At 42.2% G+C, this 13,710-nt stretch overlaps 1 protein-coding gene across 1 annotated transcript in view; it reads right to left on the bottom strand.

Annotated features, from left to right (window-relative positions):
- The window catches only part of EFCAB6 (EF-hand calcium binding domain 6), a 119,098-nt gene that overhangs the window by 33,780 nt on the left and 71,608 nt on the right, over nt 1-13,710 (bottom strand). Inside the window, exons 19-24 of the mRNA XM_075742798.1 lie at nt 13,453-13,674; nt 12,919-13,109; nt 12,129-12,241; nt 10,964-11,091; nt 8,667-8,785; nt 6,873-7,100 (exon numbers count right to left, since the gene is read on the bottom strand). Of these exons, the coding sequence (XP_075598913.1) occupies nt 6,873-7,100; nt 8,667-8,785; nt 10,964-11,091; nt 12,129-12,241; nt 12,919-13,109; nt 13,453-13,674 (1,001 nt within the window). The remainder of the gene's footprint in view (nt 1-6,872; nt 7,101-8,666; nt 8,786-10,963; nt 11,092-12,128; nt 12,242-12,918; nt 13,110-13,452; nt 13,675-13,710) is intronic.

The raw sequence follows: 13,710 nt of genomic DNA on the forward strand, positions 1-13,710 counted from the left end.
CACCAAACCTAGCCCGCTTTCTCCAGAAACAGGATAATATTTTTTAAAAAATTATATTTCAAGGTGTTATGTCATTCTCTGTGTTTTCAGGAGCAAACTCCTTGAATGCTCTAGAAAGTATGCCTTTGATCAGTAGTTATTTCTCCAACTTAACTTAAACTTTATTGTCAAATTGAATGGTTTTACCTGAAAAAAAACCTACACTAAAAAGTCACCCTGTTTTTATATTCTGGAAGTTGATCTTTCTTTTGCCTACAAAGTTGTTTGTCTCAGCTTTGACCATAACAGATTGATAAACAAATATGTGACATTTCTTCCAATCAGAGAGTTGTGCCTCAAATCATGGTGTTGACGAGCGCCCTAGAAACACAGGCCACACATTTCTATTGATTATTTTTTCAATAATACTGCCTGTAAGCCATCTTTTGAAGACTTTGTCTGTCTTCTCGTGCCAATATAGGTAAGGCCAGGAATTGTCTTTATTAATGTCTTTAATATGGAAATTCTTTTCCCAGATTTACGGCCCAGTATGTCCATTTTGTGTAGTAACTCAAAAGCTACTTGCACAGATTGCCGATGTGATATGAACTCTCATGTAACATTCATGTGGTAACAGGCCTCTGGACACCCTTGTTATCTTTGTGGCAGGCATATTTGTAATGACTTTGTTTTATCTTGTTGACAGTTAATCTTTTATGTTATTTCTCTGCCCTTATATTTGCATTTCTGTCTAATCCTACTTCTCAGGCCTTCTTGGATACTTTTTTTCAGATTCCCTACTGGTTTTCTCTCTACTTGACATCTTCAGTATCTATTCAAGTAGCCACAGTTGCTTCAAGTGACTGGCTTTTCCTATGCTTTCCTGTGAAAACACAAGAATGGACTTTAAGCCTAAATGAAGTCTTTGAAAACAGAATCTCCTGTACAGTGGTCTAAAAATGCATAGTGTTAAACTCCTGTCATGCTTGGATCCAGCAGAAGAATCTGAATTTGTAATTTTTGTAAAAATTGATTTATGTTTGTAAAAACATATGCAGTCCTTTTACCTTAAAGTATCCTTTATAGGACAGTGTCTGTCCTGAAACATGTACTTAGCCCCATTGGATGTAAGGACAATCTCAGTGACTTGTATTTTGATCTTCTTGTTGCTAATTGGCTCTTCCATTTTTGAACTTCCCACCATTACTCCTACATAATCTAGCTCCTTTATGAGCTTCTCTCTCACAACTAGAAGAATGTTCCTAGCAGCAAACACTGATGTGAGAATACAGCTCTATATTCTGTGTCTACTTTATCTCTGACACAAAAGATTTCTGGGTACTCATCTCCTGTGTTTATAGTTCCTTCATCAGATTCACTGCTTTAACCAAGCCCAGGGCTAGGCATATTTTACACCAAATATTAGCTCTTTCTGTCTATAAACTTAAACTGCTGTATTTAGCTTCACTTTTCAATTTGACAGAATCCTTTAGTAGGAATTAGGTTCTTGGTAGATACCCTCAGTTTCAATAGTCTTTCATCATATGTAGAGATTCCTGAGCCAGATTTTTTATAGTGTGTTTGGAGCTAACATTGACTGAGGACCAGGTTTTAATTGAAGTGTTTATTCTTAGTCTGCAGACCCCTTGTGCAGCTTTTGCATAGAATATCTGTGTGGTGTTTTGTTGTATTGTTGGTTTGTTCACCATCACATAGATCTGGGGATATAGAGGGTATTTTCTTTTGCTTCTGCTTTTCCAGTTGCAAAGTCTCACAGAGTAACTGTATTTCTTATAGCTGCTGCAGAATTTCTAAACTCCTGAACATAATGTGAATCTCTGAATTCTCATATATTTCACTTTGGCTGCTTCTTGCAGGTAGCTCTGAAGGGTATCTTCCAAGCTCTCCTAGTTTCCTTTCCTGACAGACAGCATGTCCTGCTCACCTTCTGGTATTTCCATACTGTCCCTTATGACCATCCTAGCTTGACTTTTTTTTTTTTTAGATCCGACCTTCCTGAGATCTTTGATGTCAATTGCTATCTGATCCCTTAAAATGGAATTTCTGAAAACATCATAGCTACTTGCCTGATCTATTATTTTAAGATCAGCTAAAAATTCTTCAAAGGATTCCTCCTTCTGCATTCTCATACGAAACCCGTGTCTTTCAAAAGTTCAAGTTTCTTTGGGAGTGCAATATTCCTTCAACTAACTTAACTGTAGCTGCATGGGCTGCCCTCTCACCCTGGCTTCGTTTCATGCCATTAAAAGCTTTGATAGCTCCTACTCCTGTAATATTCCAGAAAATAGTTGTGAGTTTCCTTATGATTAATCTAGCTACTGCATATAGGTTTCAAAAGCATGATGTGAATCTTTTCAAGGAAACTGCAATATTGCCAGTGTGGTTTAGAGTCTGTAGAAGCCCCTAAAGAGCTATCACCTTTTCTCTCACTTTCAAATTTCTTTTTTTCTAGTTGATTCCTTCCTCTTTTTCACATTCTGCTCCTGTTACCATGTGGTGCTTGGTTTACACTCAAAGACGTGTGCTGGAAAGAGCATAGAAGCGTGCTGCAGAGGGTGCACGTCAGTCAGAGTGCACTTGCATTGCACTCAGGCTGGCTTTCCTGTCTTGAATCTCCATGTATCTAATTACTGACTAACCAGCTCAGACTCCTTCAACCTCCTCTTAGATATGAGACCCTAGAGATCCAACATCTGCTAATTACATCTCTGAGTTTTAACTTTTATTATGTTCAGAAGCCTACAGACTTTCCAGCAGAGACACAAATCTAAAATCTCCTGACAGAGGGTTTGCTTGTTTTGAGTTACTCTGATATACCACAGCTTAAACCCCATGGCTTTACAGTGATTGCAAAGGGGCAATGGTGGAGGAGGATGGGTGCTGAGGTCCAGCAAGAGACCAAGGGATGCACACCTAGGAAGCAGGATACAGCAGCCTAAAAGCCAAAACCAGCTGACCACCCTAAGGGTAGTTTGTGATTTTAGTGAGAGATTGACCTCCTCCAGCCCCAGAAGACTGCTCCTTCCATCTTGCAAGGTTGTGTTTTGGTGTGATACGGTCTACATTGTACCCTCATTGCAGAAAATTTCTGGAACCCTTTTCAACTGTATGTTACTTTCAGTGCCACTCTTCATCACCACTATCATCTTCCACTTAAATCTTCCCAATGAAAGTAAAGGCTGAAGTAAAATCAAAACAGTTATTGAGAGTCATATTTTTGGAAAATTGAGACATTCAACATTTTTGGACTGATAAAAGATTTCCAAGCAGTAATTATTCCACTCACAGCAGTAAATATGTGCATGGAGAAAATGAGGATTAAAACTATAGATCAAGTTACATTGCCAAAAAATAATATTTTCTTGCAAATGTTTTGTATTTTTCTTGAAGAGCTGGAGAGCCACTGTTCAGTCTCTGTTTCTAATTTGGGCGATTTGTTCCTGTGAGTTACAACAAAAGCAAAAGGAGAAAAAAAAAAAAAAGTGCACAGCAGTATGTTTTGAATTGTAAGATGTCCAGAGCTTTTGTCTGCCTCACAGTGTGTAATCACAGGGCACTGAAACTGCTCCAAAGTTGTTAGGGTGAGGTTCACAGCCCTTGCAGAAAGCCAGAAGGAAGGGCACAGGCTGGATGCAGCCAGTGTGCAAACAGAAATGAGAGGGCTTAGGCAAGATCACAGAATGGGCAGTGGGTGCTGCTCCCAGTGCTGCTGAAGTGGGTCCTATAACCAGCAAATTCACACCCCAGGCACATGCCTCCTCCCAGTCCGAATTTGACAGGTGAAAGGAATCAGTTTTCCAACCAACTGAGACTGAAGTGGGGGCTGAGACCCATGTCGCTTACCAGGGTTAGGTTTTGCAGCCACTGCATCCGTTTTCCTGACCAAGAGCAGATCTCCTTATGCTGACCTTTAGGGTAGAAGGGCATGGTGCCCACCTGTGCTTCCCGCATCTCAGCTGTCTTACGTGGTCCTGGAGTGGAAGGCTGACACTCGGCTGGATCGCTGCCTTCACAGCCACCACGCGGATGGATTTCATCCGTCAGACAACGACTACGGCTTAAGAGTCATTTACGGCTTTCCGGGGTCTTACGTGAAATCTGAGGAGTTGAGAGGCCTGGATTCAAATCCTCTTGCACTTTCCGAGAGAGAAAACCAGACAGGAACTGCTACCACAGGACTGCTCCCACCGGCCAGGAGGCGGGTGAGGAAGTGGGGGAGATGAGAAGAGAACTGAAAGGTGGCAATAATTGATAACAAGACACATGTTTACAGACCACGAGCGATTAAGCTTTGAACTCATTCCCAAAGGAAGCTGCAGATGCTAGAAATTCCAAAAGATTAAGAACAGAACTGGATGTCTTACATATATAAATCAAGAGCAGCCAGAATCTGACAAACAATTAGAACCTAATTTTTGAAAGGGATATAAAAATCCCATCTGCAGACTGAAATCAAACTCTGTCATTGCCCAGGATGAGACAGCCCCAGTGCAGGGGGCAGAATATTCCATGTCCAGCTATTAGAAGGCTGCTCCACCTCAACCAGAAACACTTGGCTCTGGTTGCTAGCGGGTAACTGAATCCACGTATACTTCTCCCTGTCTGCCAATTTCTGTTTTCCTCCAAATCATGGTTAAGCAATCATGATGCACTCATATGTATGCATTTGTGTGCCTAGTTGCCATATACATAGCTCTATACATAGTTTTTGTTACGGTAGGTTCTCAAAAGTAAGTAATTCTAAATGATGTGGACCTGCCAGCATGTCACATCATGACTATTTTATTTTTACCCAGCATGTCTTTCCCATTGATTTAATTACTCTCCAGCTGCTTCAGGACGAGTATTTGCATCTTTGAGCCACACTGCATAATTTCTGCTTGCAGCACAGCATCTTCCTTGCTTGCAGAGCTACTTCTTATTTATAGCATTGGAGACAGGACCGCCTTGCACTTGGCATTGCACTAACAGGAAGGAAATAGAAGGTTCCTGACCAAAAGAGGTCTTCATCCAAGTGTAAGACTAGAGACAACTGTTTGGTACAACAAATGGAGCGGAAGAGCCCAGTATGTGACAATTAGGGCCTAAGTTTCACATCAGACAGTTACAGTAATAAGCAATGCCTACAACACAGCAGCTGCCTAACTATCTCTGTTGCATATCATGCAATTTTTTACAGGTGTAACGCTCGTTGATACCTGTGGGTGTCATAAGTGCAGTTTATGCCAGAGAGCTGCAATGCAGGTGGGAGAGTTGTGATGCTGAAAAGAAAGGACAGTTTTGCCCTTGATTCCTGCAGCCTATTCGGGATACTGAAAAACAGAATTTAAAAAAGCAGGGTAAAAAGGCAAAAGCCTTGGCTTACAGACTTCTCTCTGTGTTTTGTGGGTTTTTTGGTCTAATGATTTCCCAAGCTGCCTCTTTATCTGCAAGTCAAGGCTGCTCTTGTTTGTTTATGAGTGTATCACCTTTACCAACAATGTCATGGGGAAATATCATTCTTATCAATAATAATTTATTAGTTCCTACAACTTCCAGACACTTTCTGAGCACAAAAGAAAGCAAATCTGTGCACTTGGGGGTATATTTTTACATGTTATTTGCTCCTGAGGGTTTACATTCCTAAATAAAAAAAAAACCAAACCCAAAAAAAACGGTTCAGGAGAAGAGTGAAAACATGATAAACATCCAGGTGGTGTCTATCCACAGCCTAGAAATATAAAGTTTTAACAGCACTGTACTGGGGTAGAGGATTCTCCTGCTGCCTCAATCCGCTGGCAGGTGCAGGAATCCTATAGCAGCAGCAGGCTAATCACTGCTGACTCACTAGGGCAAGCATGGATCATTAGACTCCACTCTGACCAGGATAGCATTTTGTCATTTGTTTGTCAAATGCTCTTCTCAGGAGCAATGACCTATTAACTCTGTGAGTGTTGATTTTGTTTGAGGCAGAGACTCCTCTTGCTTCGAGACAAGATGCTTATTTCCGTCATACGGAGCCTGGGTCCATCCTTGTCAGGGCTGTTTTTTGCTGCATCTGCAAAGCCATTTACTAACAATTTAACTAGAGGGATGTGAAACCAACTGTGATTGCTACTTGGCCCTCGTCCAAGGGACAAGGTAGGATATGGGACCACTGTCTCCTACACGCCCAGCCATTCCAGCTGCGAGAAAAGCCCCTGTTGAGTGTAATCAGGTAGTTTTAAGTCTACGTTGCCCAAAGCAGCCTGAGAAGAAGAGACCTGCAGGGTGACAAACACTGCACTTGCTCTTCTCCCTCGATCTGAGGTGACAGCAGCGTTAGGACTGGAACCACAAGCTGAGACGATACCAATAAGCCGGCCAGGGAGTGCTCCGGGCGCAGAGGCCAGCTGGCACGTCTCTGCTAGTGAACCTTCTTAGCCGCCAAAAGGCAGCAGCTGCCTGCAAACTGCCTGTTAGGAACGGTCCTTGAGGCATTCTTGCTCCCAAACTGTGCTGGGAGTGATCAGGGAAAACACGAGCTGACACAGGCCAAAGCATGACGAGGACTGTTTTGGCAGTCTAGCAGCACACATGACCGAGTCTGGGAATGTCTCTGGACATGCTGATTTGTCAGTATAGATGCTGCCATAAAGTCTGTAAAATAAGTAATATAAGCCATGGAGAATATTTATAAAAAAAAGCCTCACAGTGCACACTGAGCTAGGCTTATCTCCAGCAAATCAAGGCAATAACACTATGGATAAGCTTGGTCCAGTACCTTCTGAGACTCCTTTTCTGTTGGGTATTTTTCTTTTTTTGTGAAATTACATTTGTATTGTACACAGTGTCATCTTAACAAACTAAACACAAACATAGAAAGTTATGTGCTAAGCTCATAAATAACTTACTTGATCTGCTTTTTAATTTCTCTTACATGCAGAGCTTTAGATTGCTGTTTCTGCTGCTCTTCCAGCTTTGAATGCTTCTTTTGTTGATTATTATAATGTGCTTGCAAATGTGCAGAGCTGTCTCCCATGATGTGTCTGCTGAGCCCTGTGTCAGCGGGTGCAAACTCTATCCCCAGTTTCTGTAAAAATTCTTGGTGAGTAAGATATCCTTTTGCATCTGTATCATACCTTGAAAAAGAAATGTTCTTTTTAAATATTCATGTGGTCTTCTTAGAAAGGCATTACAGATGTCCTTAAGTGACTTAACAGCTTAAATCTCACTGACTTCCCTTCCTTATAGAGGTGCCATACCACACTGAGAATGAGTGACTTTATATGAGACTCAAAAGATAAGGCTTATGCATTGTAATCACAGAGTCGGTTCTGAAAATACTATCCTGAGGACCAAATTGTCAGGAGTATTCTCCAGCTCTCAGTATTGCTGCATTTCAGTGTCTGGCTTGAGATGCAGAGAACGGGGCTCCTAAAAATTCATTCTGAAGTGTCTCAAACTGGCCACACAAGTCTGAGATGCTCAGAATTACAATCATCCTTCTGAAACACAGGTTTAGCTTCATAAACACTTTTCGTATTTTCTTAGGTGTAAACCATTCCATAGGCTTTTTCCCCTGCAGTTCCTCCCCCTGCCAGTGCTCCGACGCATGGTAATGCCTAATTTAGCCTCAGCTTCACTCTAATTCCTTTATTCAAGTTACAGACATATCAGGCACGTAAGAGATTTTAGCTATTCTATAAAAGGAGTGGCTGACGGGAGTGAAGTTGTGCAGCAGATAACTGCATGAAAAGGAAACTCTTCAATGTGCCACGGCATCCATAAGGAATAAGAATGGAAAGTAAAGTCTAATGGAGTAGAAAATAATTCAGAGATGAATCAGTGCTAAGAAAAAACTATCTAGTTAATGCAGTTTGAAACAAAAATGCAATACACTCGGGTTCTATATGTTAGAGAGTGATTATTTTTTTAAATAGACCTGTAATGAAGGTAGCTTTTTATCTAATGTCACATGCAGCTGACATCTATGCCATTTCAAACACAGTTTATAGCACAGCTCCTCTTTGTCGAAGGCAGACAAGTATTTTCCCCCTCTTCACAACAAATTACTTGTCTATAAAAACATTTCATATTACTTGCCATCTTTACACAGCATGAAATTACCTTACTTTCTTTTGTTATATATTTGGTATGTAGCATTTTTCTTTTGACTGAATAACTTGTATTTATGTTGAAATTACTGTAAGTAAATTTAGCGCTCTGGAAAGGAGAGGCTGGTAGCACTGCCTTCCAACAGGTATGTGATGCAGATCCTCCACACAGCTCCTTGATGGAAGTTTTGTCTGCAGTTCCCAGCTGACCAGAGACACTTGGAACTGACTTTCACCCATCACAAACTAAGGTAGGCATTCGCGTGTATAAACAAAATTGATTAAAACCAAGTTAATTTAACCAGTGACCTATGGTGCTGTCCAAGAAGAAAATGCATGTTAAATTAAAGGGATTAGTAATACTGAAGCCAAGAGAAAGCTCTATTGGAAACTGATGGTTCTAATTGTATTCTTGAGCTTAGTATGATAAGACATAGCCTCCTGTAACACAGTGTCATGATCTGAGGTCACAATCATAACAAAAGATTTCTTGTGCAGTGAAATCTATTGTCATTCGCTGCACTACCAAAGATTCTGTAATCCTATAAAAGATACATTATTGCAAAAGCTAATCATTTAGAGTTGTCATACCTTGCCCAAAGCTGCTTAAATTCTTCCGGGGTGATTGGAATGCCAAATCTGAACAAGACTTTCTTCAAGTCCCTTGGCTGCATAATGCCGTTTCCTTCACTGTCAAATTCCTGAAAATTCTGGAATGTAAAAGAAATCATCACTAACAAGAACCAACAAGTTTGACAAAACGTTTGATCTCTCTATAAGCTTAATGACTAATGGGAATTGAGAAAGAAACAGAAAATCATGCATGTCTGAATTTCATCTTTTAATGTTTTTTCATTTGATTTTTACTGTTTCCTGCTTTCCGCTATGGACGTGCAACTCGAAAGCTTGAATTGGGATTGTCATCACAGGTGTTTAGGTGATGTACTCTGCATGGAAAGTTTCTGACTGACAGCAAACACAGGGGATATGAGCACGAGAAGAGTGCGTGCAGCTGTGGGTATGCCCACTGCTGAAGTGTGCCAGTGGAAGATGAAGGCACTGGAAAATGACAGACCTATGGATTTTTCTCTCCTACTTGTTCTATACCTCATATGAATTAGATTTTGCTTTGGGTTTTGGTTGGTTGATTTGGTTTGTTGGGGTTTTTACAATTCATCTTGCAAACTGAGACTAGCAGTACTATTGTCTGATTTACATAAACATTTAATGAAAAAAATTATATTCATTTTTCCATGTGCTACGCTGTTGTCCAAATATTGCAACTATTCAACGAGTTAAAAAGATAAAAAGATGGAAAAAAAATTTATAGGACAATGCATTGGGTTTGTGTGGCAAGGTTTGGTAGCGGGGGGCTACAGGGGTGGCTTCTGTGAGAAACTGTTAGGAGCTTCCCCCATGTCCGACAGAGCCAATGCCAGCCGGCTCCAAGACAGACCCGCCGCTGGCCAAGGCCGAGCCCATGAGCCACAGTGGTAGCACCTCTGGGATAACACATTTAAGAAGGAGGGGGAAAAAAAATGCCAAGAGCAATCACAGCCAGAGAGAGAAGTGAGAAGATGTGAGAGGAACAGCTCTGCAGACACCCAGGTCAGTGCAGAAGGAGGGGCAGGAGGTGCTCCAGGCACCGGAGCAGAGATTCCCTTGCAGCCCCTGGAGAAGACCATGGTGAGGCAGGCTGCCCCCTGCAGCCCACGGAGGATGATGGTGAGCAGATGTCCACCTGCAGCCCGTGGAGGACCCCACACTGGAGCAGGTGGATGTCTGAAGGAGTTCGTGACCCCATGGGAAGCCCACGCTGGAGCAGGCTCCTGGCAGGACCTGTGGCCCCATGCAGAGAGGAGCCCACGCTGGAGCAGGTTTGCTGGCAGGACTTGTGACCCCGTGGGGGACCCACACTGGAGCAGTCTGCTCCTGAAGGACTGCACCCCATGGAAGGGACCCACGCTGGAGAAGGTCATGAAGAGCTGCAGCCTGTGGGAAAGACTCACGTTGGAGAAGTTGGTGGAGGACTGTCTCCCGTGGGAGGGACCCCACGCTGGAGCAGGGTCAGAGTGTGAGGAGTCCTCCCCCTGAGGAGGAAGGAGCGGCAGGGACAACGTGTGATGAACTGACCACGACCCCCATTCCCCGTCCCCCTGTGCTGCTGGTGGGGAGGAGGGAGAGAAATTGGGAGTGAAGTTGAGCCTGGGAAGAAGGGAGGGTGGGGGGAGGTGTTTTAAGATTTGGGTTTAGTTCTCATTACCCAACTCTGATTTCATTGGTAATAAAATAATTTCCCCAAGTCGAGTCTGTTTTGCCCATGACAGTAATTGGTGAGTGATCTCTCCCTGCCCTTATCTCAACCCACGAGCCTTCCGTTACATTTTCTCTCCCCTGCCCAGCTGAGGAGGGCAGTGAATGAGCAGCTTTGGGGGGCACCGGGCGTCCAGCCAGGGTGGGCCCCCCACAGATGGTTTTGTGAGAGTCTCTGTGGATGGTGTCAGCGTCGCCATCAACGCTTCGTTGTGCTGGGCGACGCTGGGTGTCAGCGTAGGAGTAGGCGTGTGTTTGTGTACAGCATGTAGTCAAACAGGCCTCAGATGAAGCCCATTGCTACTCTTACAACAGAAACATTAAATAAAACCAACAATAGTAAAATATAAAGAAAGTTTTAGAAATAACTGTGATAGCATCTACTACATAATCGACATTACAACAATTGAATATTATTCAAACTTGATTTTTTTTAATCACATAGTAAGTTTTTATCATTAATGAGCTATTTTGCAAGGGTCTCTGAATATTTATAGAATCTGAAGATCAACATTGCATAATGTTCTGAAATCTATTAGTGCTGCTTATTTATTTAAAGAAAACATTCTTCTTACCCTTGCTAGGTCATGCCATCTGGTTCTTGCTTTGATAACAAGGTAGTAATGAGCGTGATCACAAGCTAGCTCTGCATCCGTTATCTGTTTTCTTCTCAGAAAAGACAAAAAAATAAAATAACAACTAACTATGTTTTACGTTAGTGAGATCTTTAATCTCCACAAGTTTCTTTCCTTTTTGTTGTTCTTCATGGTAGTGATGGTTTTGTTTCCTAGTTTCCAAGATACCCATTAAAGACTTACTCCACATCTGCGTAAACTTAATTCTTTAAATACTGCCTTATTTCCCTAGCTGCAGGTTAGCGAAGATATTTTAAATTTTGTAATTCCCTATTTATTTTCAAATCAGTGTTGTTCAATTCTCCCTCAAACTCAAGAGCAAGCGTGGATCATTTGTACGCATAGAAGGAAATGTTAATTATCGCAGAAACAATTATATCCTGGAGTGACTCCAGGAAGATTATCCTTGATTTACGTCAATAACGTAGATCAAAACTATCTTTGTGAGTCACCAAGGCATGACTAGTAAGTCTGGGGAGTAAGACCCACATTTGCAAATTCAATCACCATTACAAGTGCCTAACTTTTGGGGGCCTGGTGCTTCTGGTTGAATCCAAGCATGCAGGGGAATATGCCTGCCTCAGGTTAGGATCCAGCACAGCTGTCACACTACGCAGAGAGCTGACTAAATCCCTGCGCCATGCAAGGACACACCTAGCTGAGAATCGAGGGGACCTTACGTCTCACCATTCTTTGAAATAGTGCGCCTTCCTTCGCCTAAGAGCAGCAGCCCTTCTTTTGGTGCCCAATTCTCTTTAGCTTTTCTAAGCACTTCTAGTTGGAAAAATGAGGAAAGGCTGGTCATTTCTCTTAACACACAGCTGCCCACCTCATGCTATGTCCTAGCACTTGTTTCTCCTCCGGTTATTGCTTTGTAATGAAATGCTGCAGATATATGGCTTCAGAGACTGGTTCAGCCGCGCTCCAGGAATATGCTTCCTGGACCAAGATTCTCAAACAAGAGGTAGAGCTATATTGGGTCTGCAGACCAGGCGACATGTGGCACATACATACATCTGACCTGCCACGAGTTCCTGTACCACCCATGGTACGTGCAAACCAGAACTTAGGTCCTGGAGAACTGCAACACTGCAAACTCAGCCACTTCTGAGCTCCCGGGGCTCTGGGCCTCGACAGCCTTGAATGCCACATTGATCTACCTTAGGTGCCTGGGAACCTTCTGAGTTTTCCCCATTCCTACTGCTTGATTCCATAAGCCTAAACAATCAACCAACAAAAATAATCTAAAAACTTAGCTGGGAAAATGCAAGTGCTCTTAAAGCTTTCAATCACTATATTTTCCTTGTTGGACTTCTGAAATAGTAATAGTATTTGAAATGAGGAAAATCTGGAGCTAAATTCAAAATGTTTGAATTTCTAGCTAAGTCCAAACTGAAACAGAAATGAGAGCACGACAGTCGTTGGTCTCAGACTCCAACTGTTAGCAAGAGTCAATCATCATCAGTTTCCTTTCTTGTTTTAGACTGATGTCCTTGATTCACTCAGTTGTCCACAAAAAAAGAAAAACAACCCAAGCAGATAAATATTACTAACATCAGAGCCAACAGTAATGCTGTAAGAGACAAATAAAAACTGGGAAGTAAGCCTATGTGTATATATCACGTCTTCACTGCCACAGTAGAGATGAGCTTCTGATCAGGAGCTTTTTCAGTCCTGCTGTATCTTGTCATTATTTTTATGAGTTTATCTCTGTTTGCATAGTTAAACAGAATTTCACACTGATTTTTAGAATTATTTTCTTAGTGCCTAAATGCTATTTATCATTAAAGTTAAGCTCAAACTTTAAAATTCCAGACGTTTTAAGCAGCATCACTTCTTGCAGGAAATGATCCTCCACGCACTCGACAGTGCCTCAGTGCTCCTGTGCACCTCACCTGATCTTATCTGCTCTCAGTGCCCCAGCGGCATAAAGGTCTGGAGCACAAGGCTTCAGGCTGCAGTCACATACGCTGACAGCAATATTATTCTCAGAACTGACAGACACTGGGCCAGACAGGTAATACTCTGGCTGCTCCTCAATCCAAAATGACATCTGATTCCCAAACCATGTCCCCAATTCTGCATGCTTGGAAGATGCAGCAAAGTTGTCCAGTTTGGAGGCTAGCTCAGCTCTAAGGCTCCAACTCAGGCACCAGTATATATGTTTGACCTTACAGATTTAAGCAGTCCCCAGGGGTAGTTCTGGCATTTTAAGCTAGCGGTGGATTCCGTATCTGATTTAATGGAGTCATAAATCACTGAGAACTTGGTAAAGCTACCCAACTTCAGCTTGATAAAGACATATTTTAATACTATCTTTTTTCAATTATACCCTATATAAATATTCACACAGCATATTCATTTCTGTAAACACATCAGATTACCGTAGGTACTACACAACTTTTTCTTTCTTATTTGTGAGATGGCACAAGCCGAGGAAGTACCTCCTTCGTTTCTTGGGTGTGGAACAGTTGACAGAATTCTCGGTAATTTAACGTGGAGGTCAGGTTCATTCCCAACAAACCAAGTAGGCGCTGGAATTCCTCGTCTCTCAGACGAAGGAGAAAGCTGTCCAAGAATTGCCGGAAGTTAAGCATGTTGGTGATACCGTCATGGTTACTGTCTGTTTCACGGAAGGCAGAATAGGTGTCCTAACAAGGAATATTTAACTAAATATATTTAACACG

This window comes from Balearica regulorum, chromosome 1 (assembly GCF_011004875.1).
Source record: "Balearica regulorum gibbericeps isolate bBalReg1 chromosome 1, bBalReg1.pri, whole genome shotgun sequence".
NCBI classification, from domain to species: Eukaryota; Metazoa; Chordata; class Aves; order Gruiformes; family Gruidae; genus Balearica; species Balearica regulorum.